This window comes from Dryobates pubescens, chromosome Z (genome assembly GCF_014839835.1).
Source record: "Dryobates pubescens isolate bDryPub1 chromosome Z, bDryPub1.pri, whole genome shotgun sequence".
NCBI classification, from domain to species: domain Eukaryota; kingdom Metazoa; phylum Chordata; class Aves; order Piciformes; family Picidae; genus Dryobates; species Dryobates pubescens.
In genome coordinates, this window is record NC_071657.1 from 130,645,524 (window position 1) to 130,665,334 (window position 19,811).

The window sequence follows — 19,811 nt, forward strand, 5'->3', positions numbered from 1 at the left end:
ATTTAATCAAACAGAAATAAGAGTAGAGCTGAATACCTATGTCAAAGAATTCAGTCCCAAGAACTCTGCAGCAGCTGGTAAGTAATTCTGGAGGCACCTCACCTTGCTACAAATTTGCCCACAGACCTTGAAAATTCCTGTTTGGTGTAGCTAAATTTCCACAGGTATCTGGGATTTCTTAACTGTTAGCAGCTAGACACCTTCTTAAGTCTCTTAAGAGGTCCAGTCCAGAAGGCTGTGTCAGAGTTTATTGAAGACACTCAAATAGGCAGGACTCCACAAAACAGAGATGTAAAACTGTGACACCCTTTCTATCACCCAGCTTCTGGTTACAATATTCACCTCTAAAATAAAAGAGCTACTCTTCATTCACCAAGCCAAAGTGGTCTTGAATAGAGGGGTGACCCCCACAGTGGGGAACAGTGTGCTTCAGGGAGTCCTTCAAATCCTTCCTGAGGCTGGGCCTGCAAAGATTCATTAGATATACAATTTCTTCTCCACATATGCTCTTCACAGAGGCTAATGCACTCAAGACCATGGATTAGAGGGTGCACCAAAGCTGTGATTTTTAAAAGTGGTTTCCTAATGTGTTCCACTCTCAGCCCTTGTAAGCTACAGAGCAGTAACTTAGAGAATTCTGGGAACAGAATATATAACTCCAGATGATATGTGCCAAGCTGGTCTGTGTATTAGTAGGTTTCCTTACACAAGGTCCTGCTTCTGTAGGCGAGCAAAATAGCCCGGATTTTTTCTCTCTGTAAGTACAGAGATGCAAGCACAACCTGATATAGGGGGAAAAAAAGAAGGAAAAAAAAAAGGAGCAGCATCTCCTGACTATGTGAAGGATGCTTTATAAATCCTACAAATCCTGAAATAGTCAAGGAATATCCTTGAACTGCAATCCTATCATGTGTGCCTAGGAGCAACGAGGCAAGGCACCTTGATAATTGGGGGTGGGGAAAAAAGAGCTTTATTTTTTAATAGATGTAATTTTGAAAGAGATTGAAGAAGAGGCAGAGCAAGTGTTCTTAATTCTGTGGTGTCACAGGGACATGCAATATCACAGGGACAAAATTAAAACTACTTACTTTGCAGAGCTGGGAGACATGCAGTTGCCAGGCAACACCTTACGTACCTTGAGAACGTATAACAATTCCCATGATTTATGTAGTGCTGCTGTTGTGTCTCCAGATGCTGATACCATTGTATCTCGAGCAGATTCTCACAGGCTGAGCCACCCAGCTATAAGCATCATGCTGAGTTTATTCCCTGTTTTGCCAGCACCATGCAAACCTGTTTTTAAATCTATAGTTTGAATCGCTACTTAATAATAGTCAGTAACGTAAGCAGAGGGTGGTTGGAAAGGAGCTGTAATGAACTGAAGTCTATTAATTATTTCTTTCTCATATCATCTAATGAATTACCAATCTAAAAAATTATTAATATGGGTGGTGCTTTTTACTGTATTTGAGGAAAGTAAGATGTTTATAAAATGCCTAAGTCCCAAGGCATCATCTCCCCAAAAGCCACATGGGGATATGAAAGCCAGATGAAAAATGACACCCAGAAGTAGAAATATTGGAGATCTCCTGGAAAAACTGTTCTGTGCTTTCAGGTTCTTGGAAAGAATAGAATAGAATAGAATAGAATAGAATAGAATAGAATAGAATAGAATAGAATAGAATAGAATAGAACTGAACTAACCAGGTTGGAAGAGACCTTTGAGAACCCAATCATGTTTTGTGTCTGTTACTTAACCTGAGTAAGACTTTGCCATTCACATGAACATGGCTTCATAGAATAGTCTGGGTTGGAAGGGACCTCTAAAGGTCATCCAGTCCAATCCCCTCTGCAGTCAGCAGGGACATTCTCATCAGGTTGCCCAGAGACCTGTTGAGCCTCACTTCTAGTATCTCCAGGGATGGGGCCTCAACCGCCTCCCTGGACACCTTGTTCCAGTGTTCCAGTACCCTCATAGTAAAGAAACTATTTCTAACATCCAATCTAAATCTTTAGCTCTTCTCTAGTTTGAAGCCATTGCCTCTTGTCCTATCTCCACAGACCTTTGTAAACAGTCTCTCTCCATCCTCCTTTTAAGCCCTCTTCAGGTACTGGAAGGCTGCTATTAAGTTTCCCTGGAGCCTTTTCTTTTCCAGGCTGACCAATCCCAACTCCCTCAGCCTGTCTTTGTAGCAGAGGTGTTCCAATCCCCTGATGATTTTCATGGCCCTCCTCTGTACCTGCTCCATCAGGTCCATGTCCTTCCTATATTGAGTGCTCCAGAGCTGGACACATCCATTTTCACACTTGAAAACTCCCAAATGAAAGCATCAGCTCCCCTAGGAGTTCAAAAATACCACTATTTGTGTTATGAAAGCAAACCTACACCAACTCACCTATGTTAGCAACAAAAGTAGGACTAAGGAGAATCTCCATCTTGTATTTGGGGAGGAACATAGTGACAAAGGATGAAGAAAAGCCTGAGATACTTAACACCTTCTTTACCTCAGTCTTTAATAGTAAAACCTACCATTTTCTCAGTGCCCTGCCCTCTGGACACAGTTTAGTGGTGACTTATTTGTACTAAGTTGGACTTGATGATCTGAAGGTTGCACCAGAAGAAGTTTAGGCTGGATGTTAGGAAGAAATTCTTCACAGAAAGAGTGATTGGCCATTGGAATGTGCTGCCTGGAGGTGTTTAACAGGAGACTGGATGAGGCACTTGGTGCCATGGTTTAGTTGATTAGATGGTGTTGGATGATAGGTTGGACTTGAAGATCTCAAAGGTCTTTTCCAGTCTGGTTAATTCTGTGATTCTGTGTAAAGGTCTCTTCCAACCCAAACAATTCTATGATTCTATGCTCAAATGAACAACCTGTACTTTGTGTTGTATTTTGTGTTGTATTTGTTGCAGTTCCTTGATGATGGAGAATAATACTTGCAGGATGTTAATATAGGCACTTTCCTTATCTTTGTACATCTCAGATGTTGTGGTTTCATAAGCCACTCAGCACGAACTGTGTTTGCACAGTAGTCAACAGGAAATAACTGGTTTGAGTCTGCATGAAAAATCTAGTCCATGTGGGTAAAATTAACCTCAGATTTTATACACATCTTTGGTTCAAATATATTGTTAGGAGAGAAGGGAGAATCAGCTACTGTATTCAGGAGTAAAAAAAATTAACAGTGGTGGGCTTTTTGTTTGTTTGTTGGGTTTTGTCTGGGGGGGGTTGTTTGTTGCATTTTGTTTGTTTTCATTTGTGAGGGTTTGTGGGGTTTTTTTGGTTGGGTTTTTTTGTTGAGTTTTGTTTGGGTCTTTTGATTTGTGAGGAGGCTTTTGTTGGACTGGGGTTTTTTGGTTGAGTTGTTTGGGGTCTGGTTTGGTTTGGGGTTTTTTTTGGGGGGGGTTGGGCAGGGGGGTGGGGGAGGCGGTTTGGGGAAGGTTTTTGGTTGGGGGTTTTTGGGTGTTTTTTTTATGTTAAGCTCTAAGAGGGTTGGTGTCTGCAGAAACCTTCTCCCGGTAACAATCCGCTGCCTGCATCTTCCCACTGGAGGGAGCTGTGACATCTGAAATACATCAGCAGCCTTGGTTGGAAACTGCCTTGGAGGCCCCCCGGAAGGGTTTTCATACATCGCTTTTGAAAACTACAGATCATCTTGAACAGATATTGTCATTTACATTAAGGCTTCGATCAAAATGAAAGTTTTAAGTAGTTGGTGTTAAAAGAAAGCTTTCAGTTACATGCCTGAGTATGAGAAACAGAGATGACTCCATCAAAAATACTAACACTTGGAGACCAGTACTTGTGTGTAGCATGCGATATTTGCACCCCAAACGATTCTCATATTGGGCTGCAGAACAGAAATAACAAAAGGAAGCTATTAAGAAAAGTTAAAAATTAAAAAAAAAAAAAAGGAAAGAAAGGAAAACTTGTACCTGAACTCCCTAGTAATTTTCTTCCATGTAGGACACATCTCCTTGCACACTGGAACAAAAGCTTAAAAGCTTTATTTTGAAGCCACAGCGGTGAGAGTAAGATCATTATATTTTACCTTTGAACTACTGTGTGTCTCCTGTGGATGGCAACCAGCAGTTCAAGTGTATAGAGTGGGTCAGCTGCAACCTGAAGATGTGGCAGAAATCCAGGTCCAGTTAAGGATGTGAGAGGGTACCCACAGCATCTCCTGCTTCCCTGCCCCTAGCAACTCCACACCTCTGCAACAGGCACTTGGGCACTTCCTGAGGAATGATAGGCACCTCAAAACTCACCCAAAAACTTGCATGCTACATGAAGAGACTCTCACAGCCAAGTGATAAGAAAAGCCAAGGATAGAGAAATGTCTGAAATCTCCCTGCTGCCTAGAGCTAGATATTTAACACAGTTTTCAAAGAGAGACTTGCAGCAAGGACCACCTTCTCTTCAGAGAGTCCCACAAGTATCAAGTCTTTAAAAGAACAGTGTTCAAGTTAATCCTTGTGTTTTAAAACCCAATGACAGGAGAAGGACGTTGTGATTATGCCTTTTAATACAGGAAAGAAGCAACCTGAAAAGCAGGAGGTCTGGATTCAGCTCTGTTTGTAGCCCAAAACCATTCCAGCTGCCACCACACTGTTCATCCAGGAGCACTCTCAGGCCATGCTGGCAGTGGAGATTCTGTGTTCAATTGTTATTAAGCCAAATGTAGAAATACTGGGTCTCCTCAGGCCCAGTTTGGTGTATCCTTACCCAGGTATCACTGCCTTCAGCCATCTGACATCCCTCTCACATGACTGTGGTTTGTTTCTTGCAGTAGTGAAGGCAAAAGTGGCTGAGGGCAAAAAGAACTCTGGAAAGCAGCATGTTACCACTGTCAATAATCAAAAGAGAAAATGCTGCAGAAACTGCCTTTCTTTTTCCACTCTTGTTTCTCTCCATGCATGCCTTTCACTTGGGCAAGGGCTCAGCAAGGGCTGAATTTGCAGCATGTTGGACAGACCCCTAACAGCAAGGCCCTTTTACAGCCTGATAGGCCTCTAGCCCACACTAATGAATAAGCGGACTAGAGAGATGTTTCCGTGAAAAGGAACAAGGCTGACATTTGAAGTGTCATTGCTGGGCTTCGAAATTAATGACTTTTTGAGATAAATGAGGGTGATTCACAACCTCTAAACTACTGGCACAGACTGGAGCAGCCCAGACAGCTGAGATTCTGCAAAATCTGGATGGCCCATGAAGGCCATATAAGGATAGAAAGACTAGGAGTCATGTTTCCCTAAGTTGTGAGTGTACAATCCAGCAACTTTATTCATAGAAGCATTCTAATCAAAGTCAGATAACAACAACATGATGAAGTACATGGGATTGATTTTTTTAAAAATACAATGTTCTTAATTTTCTGATGCTGCTTCAAGCAGTTTCTTCTCCTTTTGAACTTAACCCAGCTTCTAATATTCTCCACTTAAAACTATTAGCCTGAGAAAGTGAGGAGTAATGAAGTAGCAGAAAGTATTTCATTTTTAGCTGAGACCTGATGGAACAAACATAAACAAAGCAAATGGAAAATGGAAACCCAAAAGCTAATTATCAGAGTTGCAATTATCTGCTCATCAAACACTTGAATTACCACTAACATAGCCCCTTAGGCTCACTTGGAAGAGTTCTCTCAGACACACCAGGCTTGTAAAGAAAAGCTAAACCAAAACCCATCTTAGTGCTTCTCTGGACAGTATAGCTGTTAAATTCAAGAATTAAGATGAAGCTTCAGAGTAATGCTAGTGCATGTAAGGTGGCAGGTGTGAGGCACATGCTGTTGCCTAAATTTAGGTGTGTGAAGCTCACAAATTGGCCATTCGCTTTGTTATGCTGAGAAGTGGAATACCAAAACCTCAAAGGCTACCAGCAGGACAAAACTAGCCTGACAGAGAACATAAACCCTGCAGTGAGGATGCAATTACTTCTATATTTCTTCTTCAAAATGGCAAGACTGCCTCAGTCTCTTCTCATTAAGTGAAAAAGTTACTACTCACAATTCATTCCTCCTTGTAATTACTAATTGGGAAGTGAATAGCAACACCATATATAAAAAAAGGATATATATTCTTAATAAAAGTAAAAGGCATAAAGTATCCTCATCACTTTCTATACACTAGTTATGCCATTAGTCCTATTAGCAGCGCTCAAAAGGAACATGCTCAACAAGGAAACATTAAAATGCACTTCACAACTGTAAAGCCAAAAGGCTAAATATTGACATACCAATTACTGCTTTAAGTGTAATTAATTTCCTCAAACAAAATAGCAACAAAACTAATGTAGGGAGGTTTGAGCTTGGTGCTTTTCTTTTTGCTTTAGAAGCAATCAAATGCTTGTTCATGTCCCAGACTGTGTCAGTCCTCCAGGGCTAAATTCTTACCTTAATGAAACAGAAGGATCTTTTTCATTTCAAGTCAGTGATTTCACCTGGAAGATTTTTCTTTTCCTATAATGTGAACAATTCTCCACTGGATTCACGTGTGTTTCATGCCGAGAGAGCTATCGCAGGCACTTAAACATAGCAAACTAGTAGGTTGAGAGAGACTCTGCTCCCCCTCTGCCCCGGTGAGGCCGTGTCTCAAATATTGTGTCCAGTTCTGGGCTGCTCAGTTCAAGAAGGACCTCAGGGAACTGCTTGAAAGAGTCCAGCACAGAGCCACAAAAATGATGGAGTGGAACATCTTCCTTATGAGGAGAGACTGAGGCAGCTGGAGCTCTTTAGCCTGGAGGAGACTAAGAGGTGACCTCATTAATGTTTATAAAGATGTAGAGGCTGCGTGCCAAGAGGATGGAGTCAGGCTGTGCTTGGTGATGCCCAGTGACAGGACAAGGGGCAGTGGGTGGAAGTTGAGGTATAGGAAGTTCCATGGAAATGTGAGGAAAAAAACTTTCACTGTGAGGGTGATGGAACACTGGAACAGGCTGCCCAGGGGGGTTGTGGAGTCTCCTTCTCTGGAGATACTCAAAACCCACCTGGATGTGTTCCTGTGTGATGTGCTCTAGGTGATCCTGCTCTAGCAGGGGGGTTGGACTGGATGATCTTTTGAGGTCCCTTCCAACCCCTAACATTCTGTGACTCTGTGATTCAAATTGGCTGCATACACACATACACACACACACACATCTAGAGAAGGTTACTCAGTGGTGTTTTTCATGGATCCTCCTTCAGATGACAGGCTGACAGGACTACTTTGCAATGTGACAGCAAACAGTAATGAACAAAAGCAGGGTGCATATGCTGAGCTTTGCATTTCATTCTGGAACAAGGAACTATAAATTATAATATTCCTAATAGACTGTTGTTAACATTCAGCACATTACATTCAGGTTTTATGAGGAGTGTGTCATTCATCCAATATGACCCCTGGTTATGCCAGCAAGGGAAACTGCAACAAAATCCACACTAAACCAAGTGTCTAGACTAATTGAACTGTAGTAGCTATCAACACCAAGGACATGCTCACCTCTCTTGATTGATTTCTGAAGGAGATTAACTTACTTGGTTAAATGACACATTTAAATATGGCATATGACTTTAGCTGGCTAAATTTAGGTGTGTGAAACTCACAAAAGCAGACACTCAGGTCATTGTGTCCAAAAGAAAGCCAAGCAACTGTTCAACAGGCAAAAATAGTAATGTGAGGAAGTACGTGGCAAACACCTAGGGCTTGAAAATGATTACAGGTACAGCATGAATTTAAAGCACAATACCAATTCTATGTACACCTGTAGACACTCTTACTGTGAAATAAGGATACCTTTCCTTCCTTTACTGTGCTTCTGGGTTGTAAGGTCCACAGGCCCTTACAACCAATACACCTGTGCCAGTGGTCAAAGTACTGTTCCTGGAAATGAAAGGTTAGTGACACCTTAGGTGTCACAGAGAAACTCGGGAGAGGAAAACATCTTTCCTGAACTACTGAATTTTGGGCAGGTCATGATCCTCATTTCATTGCTGTGAAGCTCTGGCTAAATGCTTTAGAGCCACTCATTTTCAGGTCAGCCAGGGTGAAGTCCCAGCTCTTCGGCAGCCTGTGACAAACCCTGTAAGCCCAGATTTCATCTCCATATCTTGGGAGTTTATAAGCACAGAGCAGCATTAAGTGCTGCACTGGTTGGGGGCAGGGGAGAGAAAAAAGCCTTGCTGATTTTATACCTTTGATAAGCAACTGTATTTACTAAAATAATCTAATTCCCAAGGAAATAGGTTTGATTCTATAGAAATGTGCACCTTGTCAGTGACAAACATTTGAATAAGCTCTTTGAATGGTGTCTCTTACTGATTTTTCAATAACAATCAAATTTTCAACTGTTTCAATTAAAGCTTGGTCTTTCATTTAGAGACTTACTGTGCAACTGTAAAATGACAGACTGACTGCAAGTATAAAACAAGATGAATTATTTGTGTCTTCTTTTCAGCCTGAAGAAAATTAGTGTGGGTCTTTGTTCTTTAAGGGGGTCAATGTGTTTCTTTGCAAGCTAACAGAAGAGCTCAGTGATATTCCAGCCATCAGTTATATGGTCTATTTTTATTAGCAGCACGAGAAAGCAAATACTGCACAGCTCGTCAGGCTGTGTAAATGAAATGCAATAATGAAGCTCGCAAGCAAGCAGGATCCAGCATGCCCGTGTTACTCCCTTTCTGCACTGAGTGCACCAAGTATTGCAGGAACTGCTGTCTGTATAAACACATCTCTCTTTCATCATACATAATTCAGGATTTCCAGTTCCCTGATGGAGTAGATTATTTAACTCCACACACTGAGGTACAGGCCACAAGCTCTGCACCAGTATCACACCACTGCAGTGCACAGGATTTTTGATAGAACTCTGCCTCTTGACACAACATATGTGCTCTCAATCAGCTTTATCCTAACACTTTTTAAATGTCTATAGTGTCCTCCCTGCCAGGACCTGGATATTCCCAACATGCAATAATTTAAACAGAACAACCCTGTGGATAAAGGCGTTTTGAAGCATCGTCCAAAGATGCACAGGAGCTCATGTAACCAGACTGTTCCACAGCTCCAGCACTTGCTGCTTTTGAAATTGATGGGAAGTCTGTGGGGACCTCTTTGGGAACAGGTCTCAGAAGACAGGCGTTTCGATAATAATCTTCTGTGTCCTGTAAGCCACCTCAAACCTGGCATTTCAGAGTCCAGGCAGGGTCTATTCCTGTGCAATTGCCATCCTCTCAGGATTGCAAGCTGTGTAAATCAGTGCGGAATTGAGTCCGGAGACTTGAGCTGCCATGAACATCTTAAAAGAAGATTACACCCATGTAATAATGCACAATCCTCTGCCAATCCCTAAAGAAGAGGGGGGGAAGGGGGAGAGGGAAATCAGATTTCTCAGCCAGCTCAATCCTAGTTGTCCTGGAGGCCAACTCTAACCCAGGGATCCAGGACCTGTGTAGTGCTAAGCCTGGCATGTTTAAGCGGGATGGGACACAAGTCCCTCCTTGGTTGGTGGCCTTACCATGGACACATAGCCCTGAGCCAAGCATCTTGAATGCAGGAAGATCAATCTCCAGAGCCAGAAGATGGTCTTCACAGGCAATTGCCTCTGCTGAGTAACAGAAATGCTCTGTCTGCAGCCCCTGGGATGGATCTGTAGAGCCAGGACCATCCTCTGGCTGTAGCATCTAGTGCAGAGGGAAGGGGTGGTGCAGGTATGGGCATTCTGCACTCTTCTCCTGTGGAGAAAGATCTGGGCAGTATTCCCCAATGCAGGCTCACTAACAAAAGGAGACTGTCTTTCAGCCTGCAGGAGAGGAGGAGGCAGATAACATCATGTCTACATCTTTAACTATATCTTGGACATGGTTCACATGCCCAGCTCCTGGGCATGGGAGATGTTGACAGGCCTGGCTGGAGGTGCCAGCCTGTGTATCTTCTTGCAGGGCATTGAAGGGATTTGACCACCAATCTCCATCCTCACAGTTTGCAAAAGACGTGGTGCTCTGCAAGACCAGGCAAGACTCACCACTAATCTCCAGCTAGTGCCCATGTGCCCAGGGAACATGGCCCACTGTTTTGCACATCAGCCTCTCCCCAGCCTAACAGATGGACTGGAACAGCCAGAAGGCAAGACATGAGCATCAAAGGCTGAGATGAAAATAAGAGTTGGGTGGGATTACAAAAATGACTGCTCTTTTAAGACTGGGTTTCGTATTCAAGGGATGTAATTTGACCATCCAGCTTGGAGTTAAATTGCCTTCAGACAATACCCTTCTGTACTAGGATTGCTTTAGGTGATCTGAATCAGGATCAAGGCTGAAAAGAGATTGTGCTAGGAGGACAAGAGGAAGAAACACAATAAAATCACAAAGAAGAGGGAAAGAGGAACAGGACTCCTGTTATCCTGATCCTGTAGCAGGGGAGAGCATGGTACTTAATGAAACTAAAAGGTGGGCTGCAAAGGAAGGATTACATTTACTGCTGAAATGCAGAGGTGTGGAAATGAACAACTGCAACACCAAAGCAATGTGTTTATAAGAATCACAGACAAGCAAGAAATGTCTGCATGACTACAGTTAACTTTGCATTGATCTCCAAGGGCCAGGTCTCCATACCATTAAAGCTCAAATACAGCCAAATGACAGAAAAGTCATCTTGAATATTTTGCAGGCAACTCCCAATCTCAGAGCCTGGGACCAGACGTGTGGCTACTTGGTTTGTGTACTGTGACTCCTGGCATGCATGGCTTCATCTCTGCCTGCAGAGCTGGCAGTCAGCTCATCCTTCACAGCCCTGAAGGGCTGAGCCAGGTGCCAGCTCTGCAGGCACAGAAGGAGGCTGCCCTCATTGCTGCTGCTGCTGGCACCCATAATCAAGAGCATGCCTGGGCCACCTCTTGCCCTTAGTGACTTGCCCCATACTCCTCACTTCAGCTCTTCCTGCCCTTCTAGACCACCTTATTCCCCTTCTCACAGTCCCAGCTTCACGTGAAGGGCTGTGCACCATCATTTGCAGGGCTGGAGCCTATCCTGATGCTGACATTGAACATGACCATCTGACACACATGCCAGGCACAGCAGTTCAAAAGAGTAGCACTTTTGATGGCCGCCCACAGAGTTTGGCTTGTTTACCCTACAAGCTGCAGGGAGTGTCCCAAACAAGGGCGCTGGTAGTCCTGCCCTCGGGAACAAATGACATCTGAAGCAGAGCATCACGCAGGCAAGGGTGCCGGAAGCAAGATCGGCTGTGTTGAGGGACACAGCTCTCCCCGTGGTGCCATCATGCCCTAGCTCCTCTGAGTCCTGGCACTTGGGCACTCTGATGCAGCATAACCCGCTCAGCATTGCCGTGCCCTGCCTCCACAGAAACAGCGACAGAAACTAGGGTCCCCAAAGGACACGTCTCCCCTCTAGCCTCTCCTCTTCCCCTACGGCTTTGCGGAGGCGGCAGCAAAGGGCTTTAACTTTCTCCGCCGGATCAAGGGCTGTCACCATATCGCCGCCTCACACCCCAGCCCCCTGAAGGCACTCAGCCACCATATGCTCGCTGTGGGCTGCGGAGCCGGGGCCCCCTTCGCATCCCTCTCGACCCCGCCCGAGCCCGCAGGGCCTGCTAGGCCTCCCGCCGTGGGGCAGCTGGGGCAGACTGTCAGGGGGGCCGGCTGTCACGGGGGCCTGCGAGCCCGACCCGCGGCACGGCGGTGGGCGGCGGCCGCGCTAATGCCCCGGCTGCCGGCAGGGGGGAGGCGGAGCGGCCGCCGCTAGGGACGAAGCGAACGTGGAGTGGTAGGCGGGCGGGGAAGGCAGGAAGGGAGGAGAGAACGGTGGGAGGGCGGGGAGAAGTTTATTCTCGGAGACACCTCTCTAGGGTGCGGTGGGGTTGCTGCCTCACGCCGGCCGCTGCTGGGGTTGGGACATGCGCCTCCGCGCTGCTTCCCGGGGTTAGTCACGGCGGGGCGCCGGCCTCGAGTCCCCACCCAGACGAGCGCGGCGACAGGAGTAACTAGTGCCTCTGGTGAACGGGCCGAGTGCGGTCGCTTGCCTCTTGCTTTCCGCCCACCGCCTGCGCCCTTTCCCTCCTTCCTTTCCCCTCTCCCGGGTGCGTAAGGAGAGCTAACAATGGTGGGGCATAGCCGCCGGGCCCTCGCCCTCGCCTAGTGGAAGCGGGTGCCCCGCGGCAGCTCCTCCGCCGCCCCGCCTCGTGGCGGCCCCGGACCGCGTTGCTGCCGGCGGCAGTGTTTGGAGGCGATGGTGCCCGCGCCGGGGTTAGCCTGATCGCCGCCACCCCGACTCGCCGCCTCCGGTGCCGGCGGCGCTGCCGTGGGGCCAGCCGTCCGCCGCCGCCCTCGCTCGGGCTTGTGGCCACCTGATACAACTTGGGAGCCCCTCCAGAAAAGATAATAATTTATAATAATAATTTAAAACAAGGATAAGAAGGGGGAGAAGCGGAAGAAGCAAGTGGATAATGTCAACCCCGAGCAGATTCAAAAAGGACAAAGAGATTATAGCGGAGTATGAAAGTCAAGTGAAAGGTAAGCGCGGGGCGCGCCAGGCGCCTCCCCGGCCTCAGGGACGCGGGGCGGCGGCGGAGGGGAGAGCCCCCGCGGCAGGCGGCCCGCCCGGCCAGCCGGCCCCTTCCCCCGGGCTGCGGGCCGAGGCCGGCCCCGCCGCCACAGCCCTCCGGGCGGTCGGTCCCTGTTGTCTGAACTTCAGGCCGGGGGGGGGGGGGCAGAAAGGGGGCGGTGAGCGGCGGCCTCTGCACCCCCCGCACTCCGAACGGCGTCCGTTTGTGTGAGGGGATGGCGGGGGCTGGGGACGGGCGGCAGCTGCGGCGATTGTCCGCTGCTCGGCCCCAGTGGGGCACCTTCCCTTCCTCCACCGACTTCGGTAACACAGGAGGGGGGATTAAAAAGATACCAAAAAAAAAAAAAGAAAGGCTTGGCACTGCAACTGAGGCGAGAGACAATAGTAAGCCATGCCTCTTTCTTAAGGCACATGGCTGGTGTCCTCCACCCTTCCCTCAGGGTTGTAGTTTCTCTGTTGGGCTAATAAAGAATTATCCTTGACTGTTGAATGAGCCCTTTCAGCCATCCCAGGAAGTATTTCAGCCTTGCATCGCCTGGTTGTATCGCTTCCAACTATTATGCCAAGGGCGGCACCGGCAAACCCTGGCTTGAACCACCAGTGCTTCCAGACCCTCGAGTTTCCTCGCCTAGCGTTTTCCCGTCCGCCAGTATCTCCGGTGGAACAGAGGGTGGGAAAGTAGCAGCATGGGCGGTGGGGTGTGGGTCTCTTGGTGCACGTAATTTTCTACTGGATGCTGTCAGGGAATATATTGCATAATAAACAAACTGCAATAAATGCAAGCTTGGAGGATGGATGCAAATGTGGAATGCAGCGTTTGAAAAGCGATGCGACACCTGAACTCTGTTTATGAAAATGATGTGGGTGTGCGCTTCATGTATCGGGGTGTACCCTGCTTGATGCTGTGTCTGCAGCTCTGCAACGTGCGGAGACAGACCGTGACCCCATGCAGCTCTGTGGGCTTCAGGAGCTCTTTTGCCCCATGCAGGCGTTAGCTGGGGACCTTCCGACTGAGGTGTCTGAAAGAGGGTGGGAGCAGCCGCTCCTCAGCTGTTGTTGACTTTCCGTAATTGCACAGTGTTTTTTTCCTCTTACTTGATCCTGTGAGACCAAATTTTCAAGACAATGTTTTGAGTTCATTCAGGGCTTTTTCCCTTCTTAAAAGGGAAGATTTAGTTTTTGAGTTTTATTCTTCCTAAGCTTAACTTTTTGGTGGAAAAATACCTGTCACAAACGAAAATTTTGTTGTGTCCACCAAGGGAGTTAGGCATAAAGTAAAGGACCTGCCAGATAGGTGGGCAGTGATGTCTTCTCTGACCTGACAGGCCATGCTTCACGTGTCCTTTTGACACTGGCAGGGCTGAAACAGCTCTTGCATAGCTAGTGGATTCATTGCCGTTGAGCCCTCGGAGTATTGATGCTTCTGCCTCTCTATGGAGATGGTGCAGGTTTGTCTTGATCTATGAGCAGAAAAAAAAGTTCAAGATGTTAAGCTCTTTGCAGAGTGCGGAGATGGTTCTCTGCCTCCCACTAACAATTGTTATGGGTTCTATGGACCCAGCCTGTGCTAACTACAGCCAGTTGCTGTATTAGCTGTTCTTTTCTTTTGAATAATGAAGGGAAAATGCCATGCCCTTCAGCTGCATCTATTAGATTATTTCATAAACAGCAAAGATTAAGGCACAAAGACACCTCCATATCTTGTCTCTCCTCGTTGTTACAGTCCTCCATCATAACTGGAGAAGGAGGTGGCATTTGTAAACACGACTTAGTAGGAATTTTGACTTGCTGTGTGCCTTTGTGGTGGTCTGGGGTGTGTACAGTCTGATCCCAAGTGTCTCGCCTGAAATGTGGATTAGCAGCTGTTTGAAAGAAGTATGCCGGGCTAGAAATTGTAGCCAGAGATGCTTTTTCTTTGACCAGCCTCACTATAATTGTATTTCAGGTGGCAAGAACTGTCTGTGCTAAGGCTAAGGCATAATTCTGCTTGATGCTAGCACAGTGATATTGGAACAAAGTGACGATAGTGTTGTGTGATACCTTGAAAAAATCTTTTTGCGTTGGGGTGGCTCAAGGGCTGAGGAATCAGGCACAATTAACCAGCAAGGTAACTTTTAAGGGAAGGTGAATGCAGGAAAGGCAGGGTCCTGTGTACTACCTGGAATTTCATACATTAGGATGGGAGAAAGGGTGTGGCCAAAGTGCTTTTGCTGATGATTTCTAGTGTTTGCAATGGCTGGCTGATTTCTGGCTTCTGGTGTGTTTAGTTGCCTAGAGGATGTGGACAATTTGGCAGCAAACTAGCCATTTGAGGTCATCTGGACAGTTGTGTGCAAAGGCATGTTACACCACATATAGTCCTTAACTTTGCACGATTGCATTGAGCCCAGCCTGCTGAACACCAGTGAGCTGTTCAGAGACCACACCACTGATGTGTGCATTTGTAAATCCTGTTGTAAGACATCTGAATGCGGGTACTGAAGGAAGGAGCCTCTACTGGCTATGGCCTGTAGGGTATGTATATGGTGCCGTATTTGGAAAAGAGGATTTGCCTATGCCATTCTTCACATAGCTTTTCTGCTCTTAACTCCTCAAATAGGAAGCAGTAACAGATGTTAATTGTTCTGCTGGGCTTCTGGGTGATGTAAACTGACATATTCTCCTTGGACTTTGAACGGTATCAATAAATTGGCTGCTGCTTTAGTGGAGGTCATACAGGAACAGTAGAAAGCCTGCGAATGTTACCCGTTTGTCACACTGAAATGAACAAGGTACTTCTGACTTGTTGGAAACTTTTCTTTGCAACATCCCTGTTCTTCAGGCTAACTTCTGTCAGGAACTATCCCAGTTGTAGGAATAATGGATTCTGTTCACTTCCTTGCCCATCGTAGAGAAAGCAGAAGGATATTTATTAAAGATGTCTTAATAGTGAAGTTAGATCTGTCTAGATGGGTACTCCATTATGACATAGGTACCTTAATTTGTAGACATAAAGGCACATGGAATGTATTGCTTGTTTCTGTAACTCTTCCTCATTGGAAGTGAGCTGTTTCAGTATGACCTTACTACTCGATGATTTTGCTGAAGCACCTACTTCTCAGCAGTATGTTTCACTTTCTAATTCAACAGCTTTAGGAAAGGCATCAAGAGTTCATTTATTCAAGAACATTGTGACAGTTCTGAGGAACAATTTATGTTGTTGTTAAAATGGCTTGAGTGATGTGCCTTGTAGACTTTCTGCAGACAGTGTTGGGTTACTGAATGCAATCACTTCTTAAAATATCCCTGATAATCCAGACTCTATGGGTTTTTGCTGAAGAATGTGATAATTTTATAGGCCCTCTGAAGTCACAGAGGTAGGTTTTCTACCATCTTTGCAGCTGGGGTGGGGGATATGGCTAGATCTAGAAAGTTAAGGGAATCCTGTTTAAATGAGCAGCAGACTGGTAATATGATTAGGAGTGGAGTATTAACTTTCTGATACATGACCCTATTTAGTTTTAGGAATGTTGTCTGTAAACCTCAAAGCTCAATTGGCTATAGTAGCCTATTTTTAGCCTACCTTTTGTATTCTGAGGACCATCTGCTCCTTGGTATTGCTGATAATGTAAAGTAGTATCTGTTGATAAAGTTACAGAGCCATCCACAGTAGCAAAGGATACTAGAGTAATCACTGACAGCCTTGTCGGTATCTCAGGTATGGTGAAAGGGGGAAGCAGTGAGATCTTGAATACTTGGCTTACTTCAGAAATTTATCCCTCTGGAGAAGAAACGCAGAGTAGTAGCAAAGATTTGGCTTCTAAGTAACGTTCAGGTCGTTCAAGTGTTAAACTCTCATGTTTACCTGATTAAGACGATTTACTGGCCTTCAGCTTAGGAGAAATGTGCTTTCAGTAGATGAGCATTGTGACGACTGATAATCGGGGCCTGTCTGTTCAGTGAGGTCCTCTGTGTGACTTGAACTGTTGAGGATCTTCGGAGTTTTAACAGTCTCTTGACCCTTTCTATTTAACTGCATCTCCAACTGAAAAGAAATGAGGAAAGAGCCACTTAGCTGCTTCCTTTCTCCACCTTAATTTCCCAGGTGTGGAAATACGAGCTCAAAAGCAGCGTTGTGCATAGAGACACTTCCCTAACATCAATATTTTGCAAGATCATCTTCAGCACAAAATACTCCTGTTTTCCACCAGAAACAACTTGTTAGTGCTGTGCATAATTCTCTAATTCATTTTTATGGAAAATGGAACTTCTAATTTGTGAAACTGACTTTCAGCTTACTTCAAATTAAAACAAGCTGAAATTAAAAGAACAAGAGCCTGTGAGGAAAGGCTGAGTTCTGTAATACAAATTGGGTTGATGTTTTAGTAAACTTTTCTGATAAGCATTTTGACAGACATCTTTGTCATGCAAAATGTGGTGCCTTAGAGGATGACAGAATCTTTGAGCTTTGTTTTTCAAAATTCAGTTAAATAGACACCAGTTTCCAAAGCTCAAGTTTATCAAGTGTGGTTGAGTGGAAATTCTTCTGATCAAAGAGCTTGACCACGGTGTGATTTGTCTTATACAGAAAGGATATTGTTCTGTGTGCTGTTTTGCAGTTGATGTTACAGGTTGTTCAAGAGACAGGCTAATTAAGGATAATTCCTTACCTTTCTCTCCCCACACTGCTTTTTTCCATGCTCTCTGCTCCTTTCCTTCAGAGTACAAAATTGAGTTTTCCAGGTAAATGTTAATGAGTTTTCAGTTGGCTGTTCAACAGGAAGAAGCATCCTCAGGTTTAGATAGCTTGGTCATAAACGGAACAATCTGTTCTTTATTGTTGGTTTGGTGTTTTTCTTTTATCTACATATTCAGTACTTTTCTCACAGTTTTCTTGGAAGGAAAACTAAGGAACTCATTTAGTCCCTACACCATATTAGTTGGGGAATGGGGGAGCCCCAAAAAAATCCTCAACATCAGAGGTTTTGGCCTCTTAGTCTGTATATATAATGAAAGAAAAAGCCCCAAACCTTTTCTTGGTACCTTTTTGAAAATATAGCCAACAGTTGGGAGTCTTTTGTTTCTCATGGTTTGACCACACACTGCAGCTGATGTTTCCCAGCACTGCAGTTAAACTATGTTTATTATTTTACTTCAGTTTAAATGGGAATAAAGTCCCAACTGCTGTAACACACGTGAAAGGCCAAGCAGTGCATTAATTGTCTGGGCAGTGTTTCTTTCTGGCAACATGTCAATCATAATACATACTTCATTTGTACATTTTGCATATATTTGCACTTTTTTGGGTTAGTCCCATGGAAAGCTGTAACTCACTTCTGACTCTGAAGAAGTTTATGTCCTTTCATGATCACTTCTTTGGGAATTTTTTTGCTTCCTGGGTGTACTTTGTGTGAAGCTTGGCTGTTGCAGAACAATGCTTTAAATTATTGTAAGATTCATTTAATTTCCTGTCATTATCTTTTATTGGTCAGTTTTTTATGAACTGAAGTCCTGGATGCTAGTAAAATAATACTTATAGCTTTGAAATGGCTGTGGTAAATCAGGATGGGATCTGAATTTCATCTCATTTTCTGCCTCAAACTTCACTTGGGTTAGATGTTTGCCTTTTGTGAAAACTAGTCTCCTTGTCAGTCAGACGTGATGGATGGTAGCACTGGAAAAAGTGGGTCAGTGCTGTTGAAACTGGATAAGAAATCCCCTGCTGACCATCACACAGCCTATTAGAAATCACTGACCATGACCTGACAGTGCAGCATGTCTAATCTCTGTTTTGGACAGTGCTGGACGTGAGGGAGAGCACAAAGGGAGCCAGACAGGTGTCAGTTGAAGTTCTTATGGCTCTTGTTCTTTCCTTTACCTTTTTTTCCAAGCTCCTGCTACATCCAGCTGTCATGCTATCCTCTGTCTAACCTTTCTGGTCTCCCTGGTGGAAATCAGTGCTACCTTAACTTGTATTAATCCCTATTAGAGTCTAATCTACTCTTACTGCTTGGCTTTCACGTAGCAGAATAGGCTTTGGAGTGCGGGGGTTTGTTTTTGTGTATGAGCGATTAGTCTAAATGTGTACCAGGGCTCCTTGCTTCCTGTGTGCTGTCCCTTCTGCTTCCTGCAGGTTTTAGTCTCATGGCAGCATTTCCTCCACAATTGGCTTCTTCCTTCTTAGAATAGAATAGAATAAACCAGGTTGGAAGAGACCTTCAAGATCATTGCGTCCAACCCATCAACCAATCCAACACCACCTAAACAACTAACCCATGGCACCAAGCACCCCATCAAGTCTCCTCCTGAACACCTCCAATGACAGCGACTCCACCACCTCCCCAGGCAGCCCATTCCAATGGGCAATCACTCTCTCTGTATAGAACTTCTTCCTAACATCCAACCTAAACCTCCCCTGGCGCAGCCTGAGGCTGTGTCCCCTTACCAGTTACTGACCTGACTTTTCTGGGACTCACCTGTGCTCTCTGCTCTTAGCTCTCTGGGCTGATTCAGTCAAGTGCTGGCCGCGTGTAAGGCAAGGCTGGCTGACCTCGCTCAGCGCTGGTCAGCCTGGGAGCTGTGAGTCATGAATAGCCTGTTCTGCCTGAAGTGACTTTATGTCCTTTTCTTCCCCGCTTCTCAGGAACCACGCCAAGGTTCAAGAGATTGTAGGCGTAGTATATATGTATGTGTGCACACAGAGGAAGAGAAGCAGCTGAAAACTGGAGTCAGTGGTTGAATCTGCAATGGCTGCTTGGGTCCCACTAACAGAAATGAGGCTGATGGGCTGTGCAGTAGCAGATACTTGGGATGAATCACAAAGAGCCTTTGCTGAGAGCATGGGGACCATCTCCTGGTTAAGAGGCAGAGTTGGCTGCACAGGAAGATTGCTGTGTGTATTTTACATTACCAAGACCATATCTGGCGCCAAAACCTAAGAAGTTGGTTATCACTGCGCTTTTTCCTTTGTTTCCAAGGCTTAAACAACTGCAAGCTGTTCAGACAAGTTTGTGTGGTGGCCTGCTCCTGTGGGAATGCTCTAAGACAATTCACTTTGATCCGCTGTAATGGGAGCGGTAATCCTGAGGCACCACTTCCTCAGGAATCTACTGTTTTCTGCAGCTTGTGGAAGGTCTGGTAGACACAGAAGTGTGTCACAAGTCGCTTATAGCCACCTGGTAGGCTAAAGGTGATGTATTGCATTTTACCTATGCTCTGCCCATTAATCCATCTTGTCCAGGCAAACTGCTGGTGTTCTCAAGCTGTTTTCTGTTATT

At 45.4% G+C, this 19,811-nt stretch overlaps 1 protein-coding gene across 2 annotated transcripts in view; it reads left to right on the top strand.

Moving 5' to 3' along the window:
- The first annotated feature begins 11,834 nt into the window (after positions 1-11,834).
- SRGAP1 (SLIT-ROBO Rho GTPase activating protein 1) overlaps positions 11,835-19,811 on the top strand; it is a 164,166-nt gene continuing 156,189 nt past the window's right edge. For both annotated transcript variants that reach the window (XM_054178674.1, XM_054178675.1), the window contains exon 1: positions 11,835-12,503. In XM_054178674.1, coding sequence (XP_054034649.1) covers positions 12,437-12,503 — 67 coding nt within the window. In that variant the 5' untranslated portion in view covers positions 11,835-12,436. The remainder of the gene's footprint in view (positions 12,504-19,811) is intronic.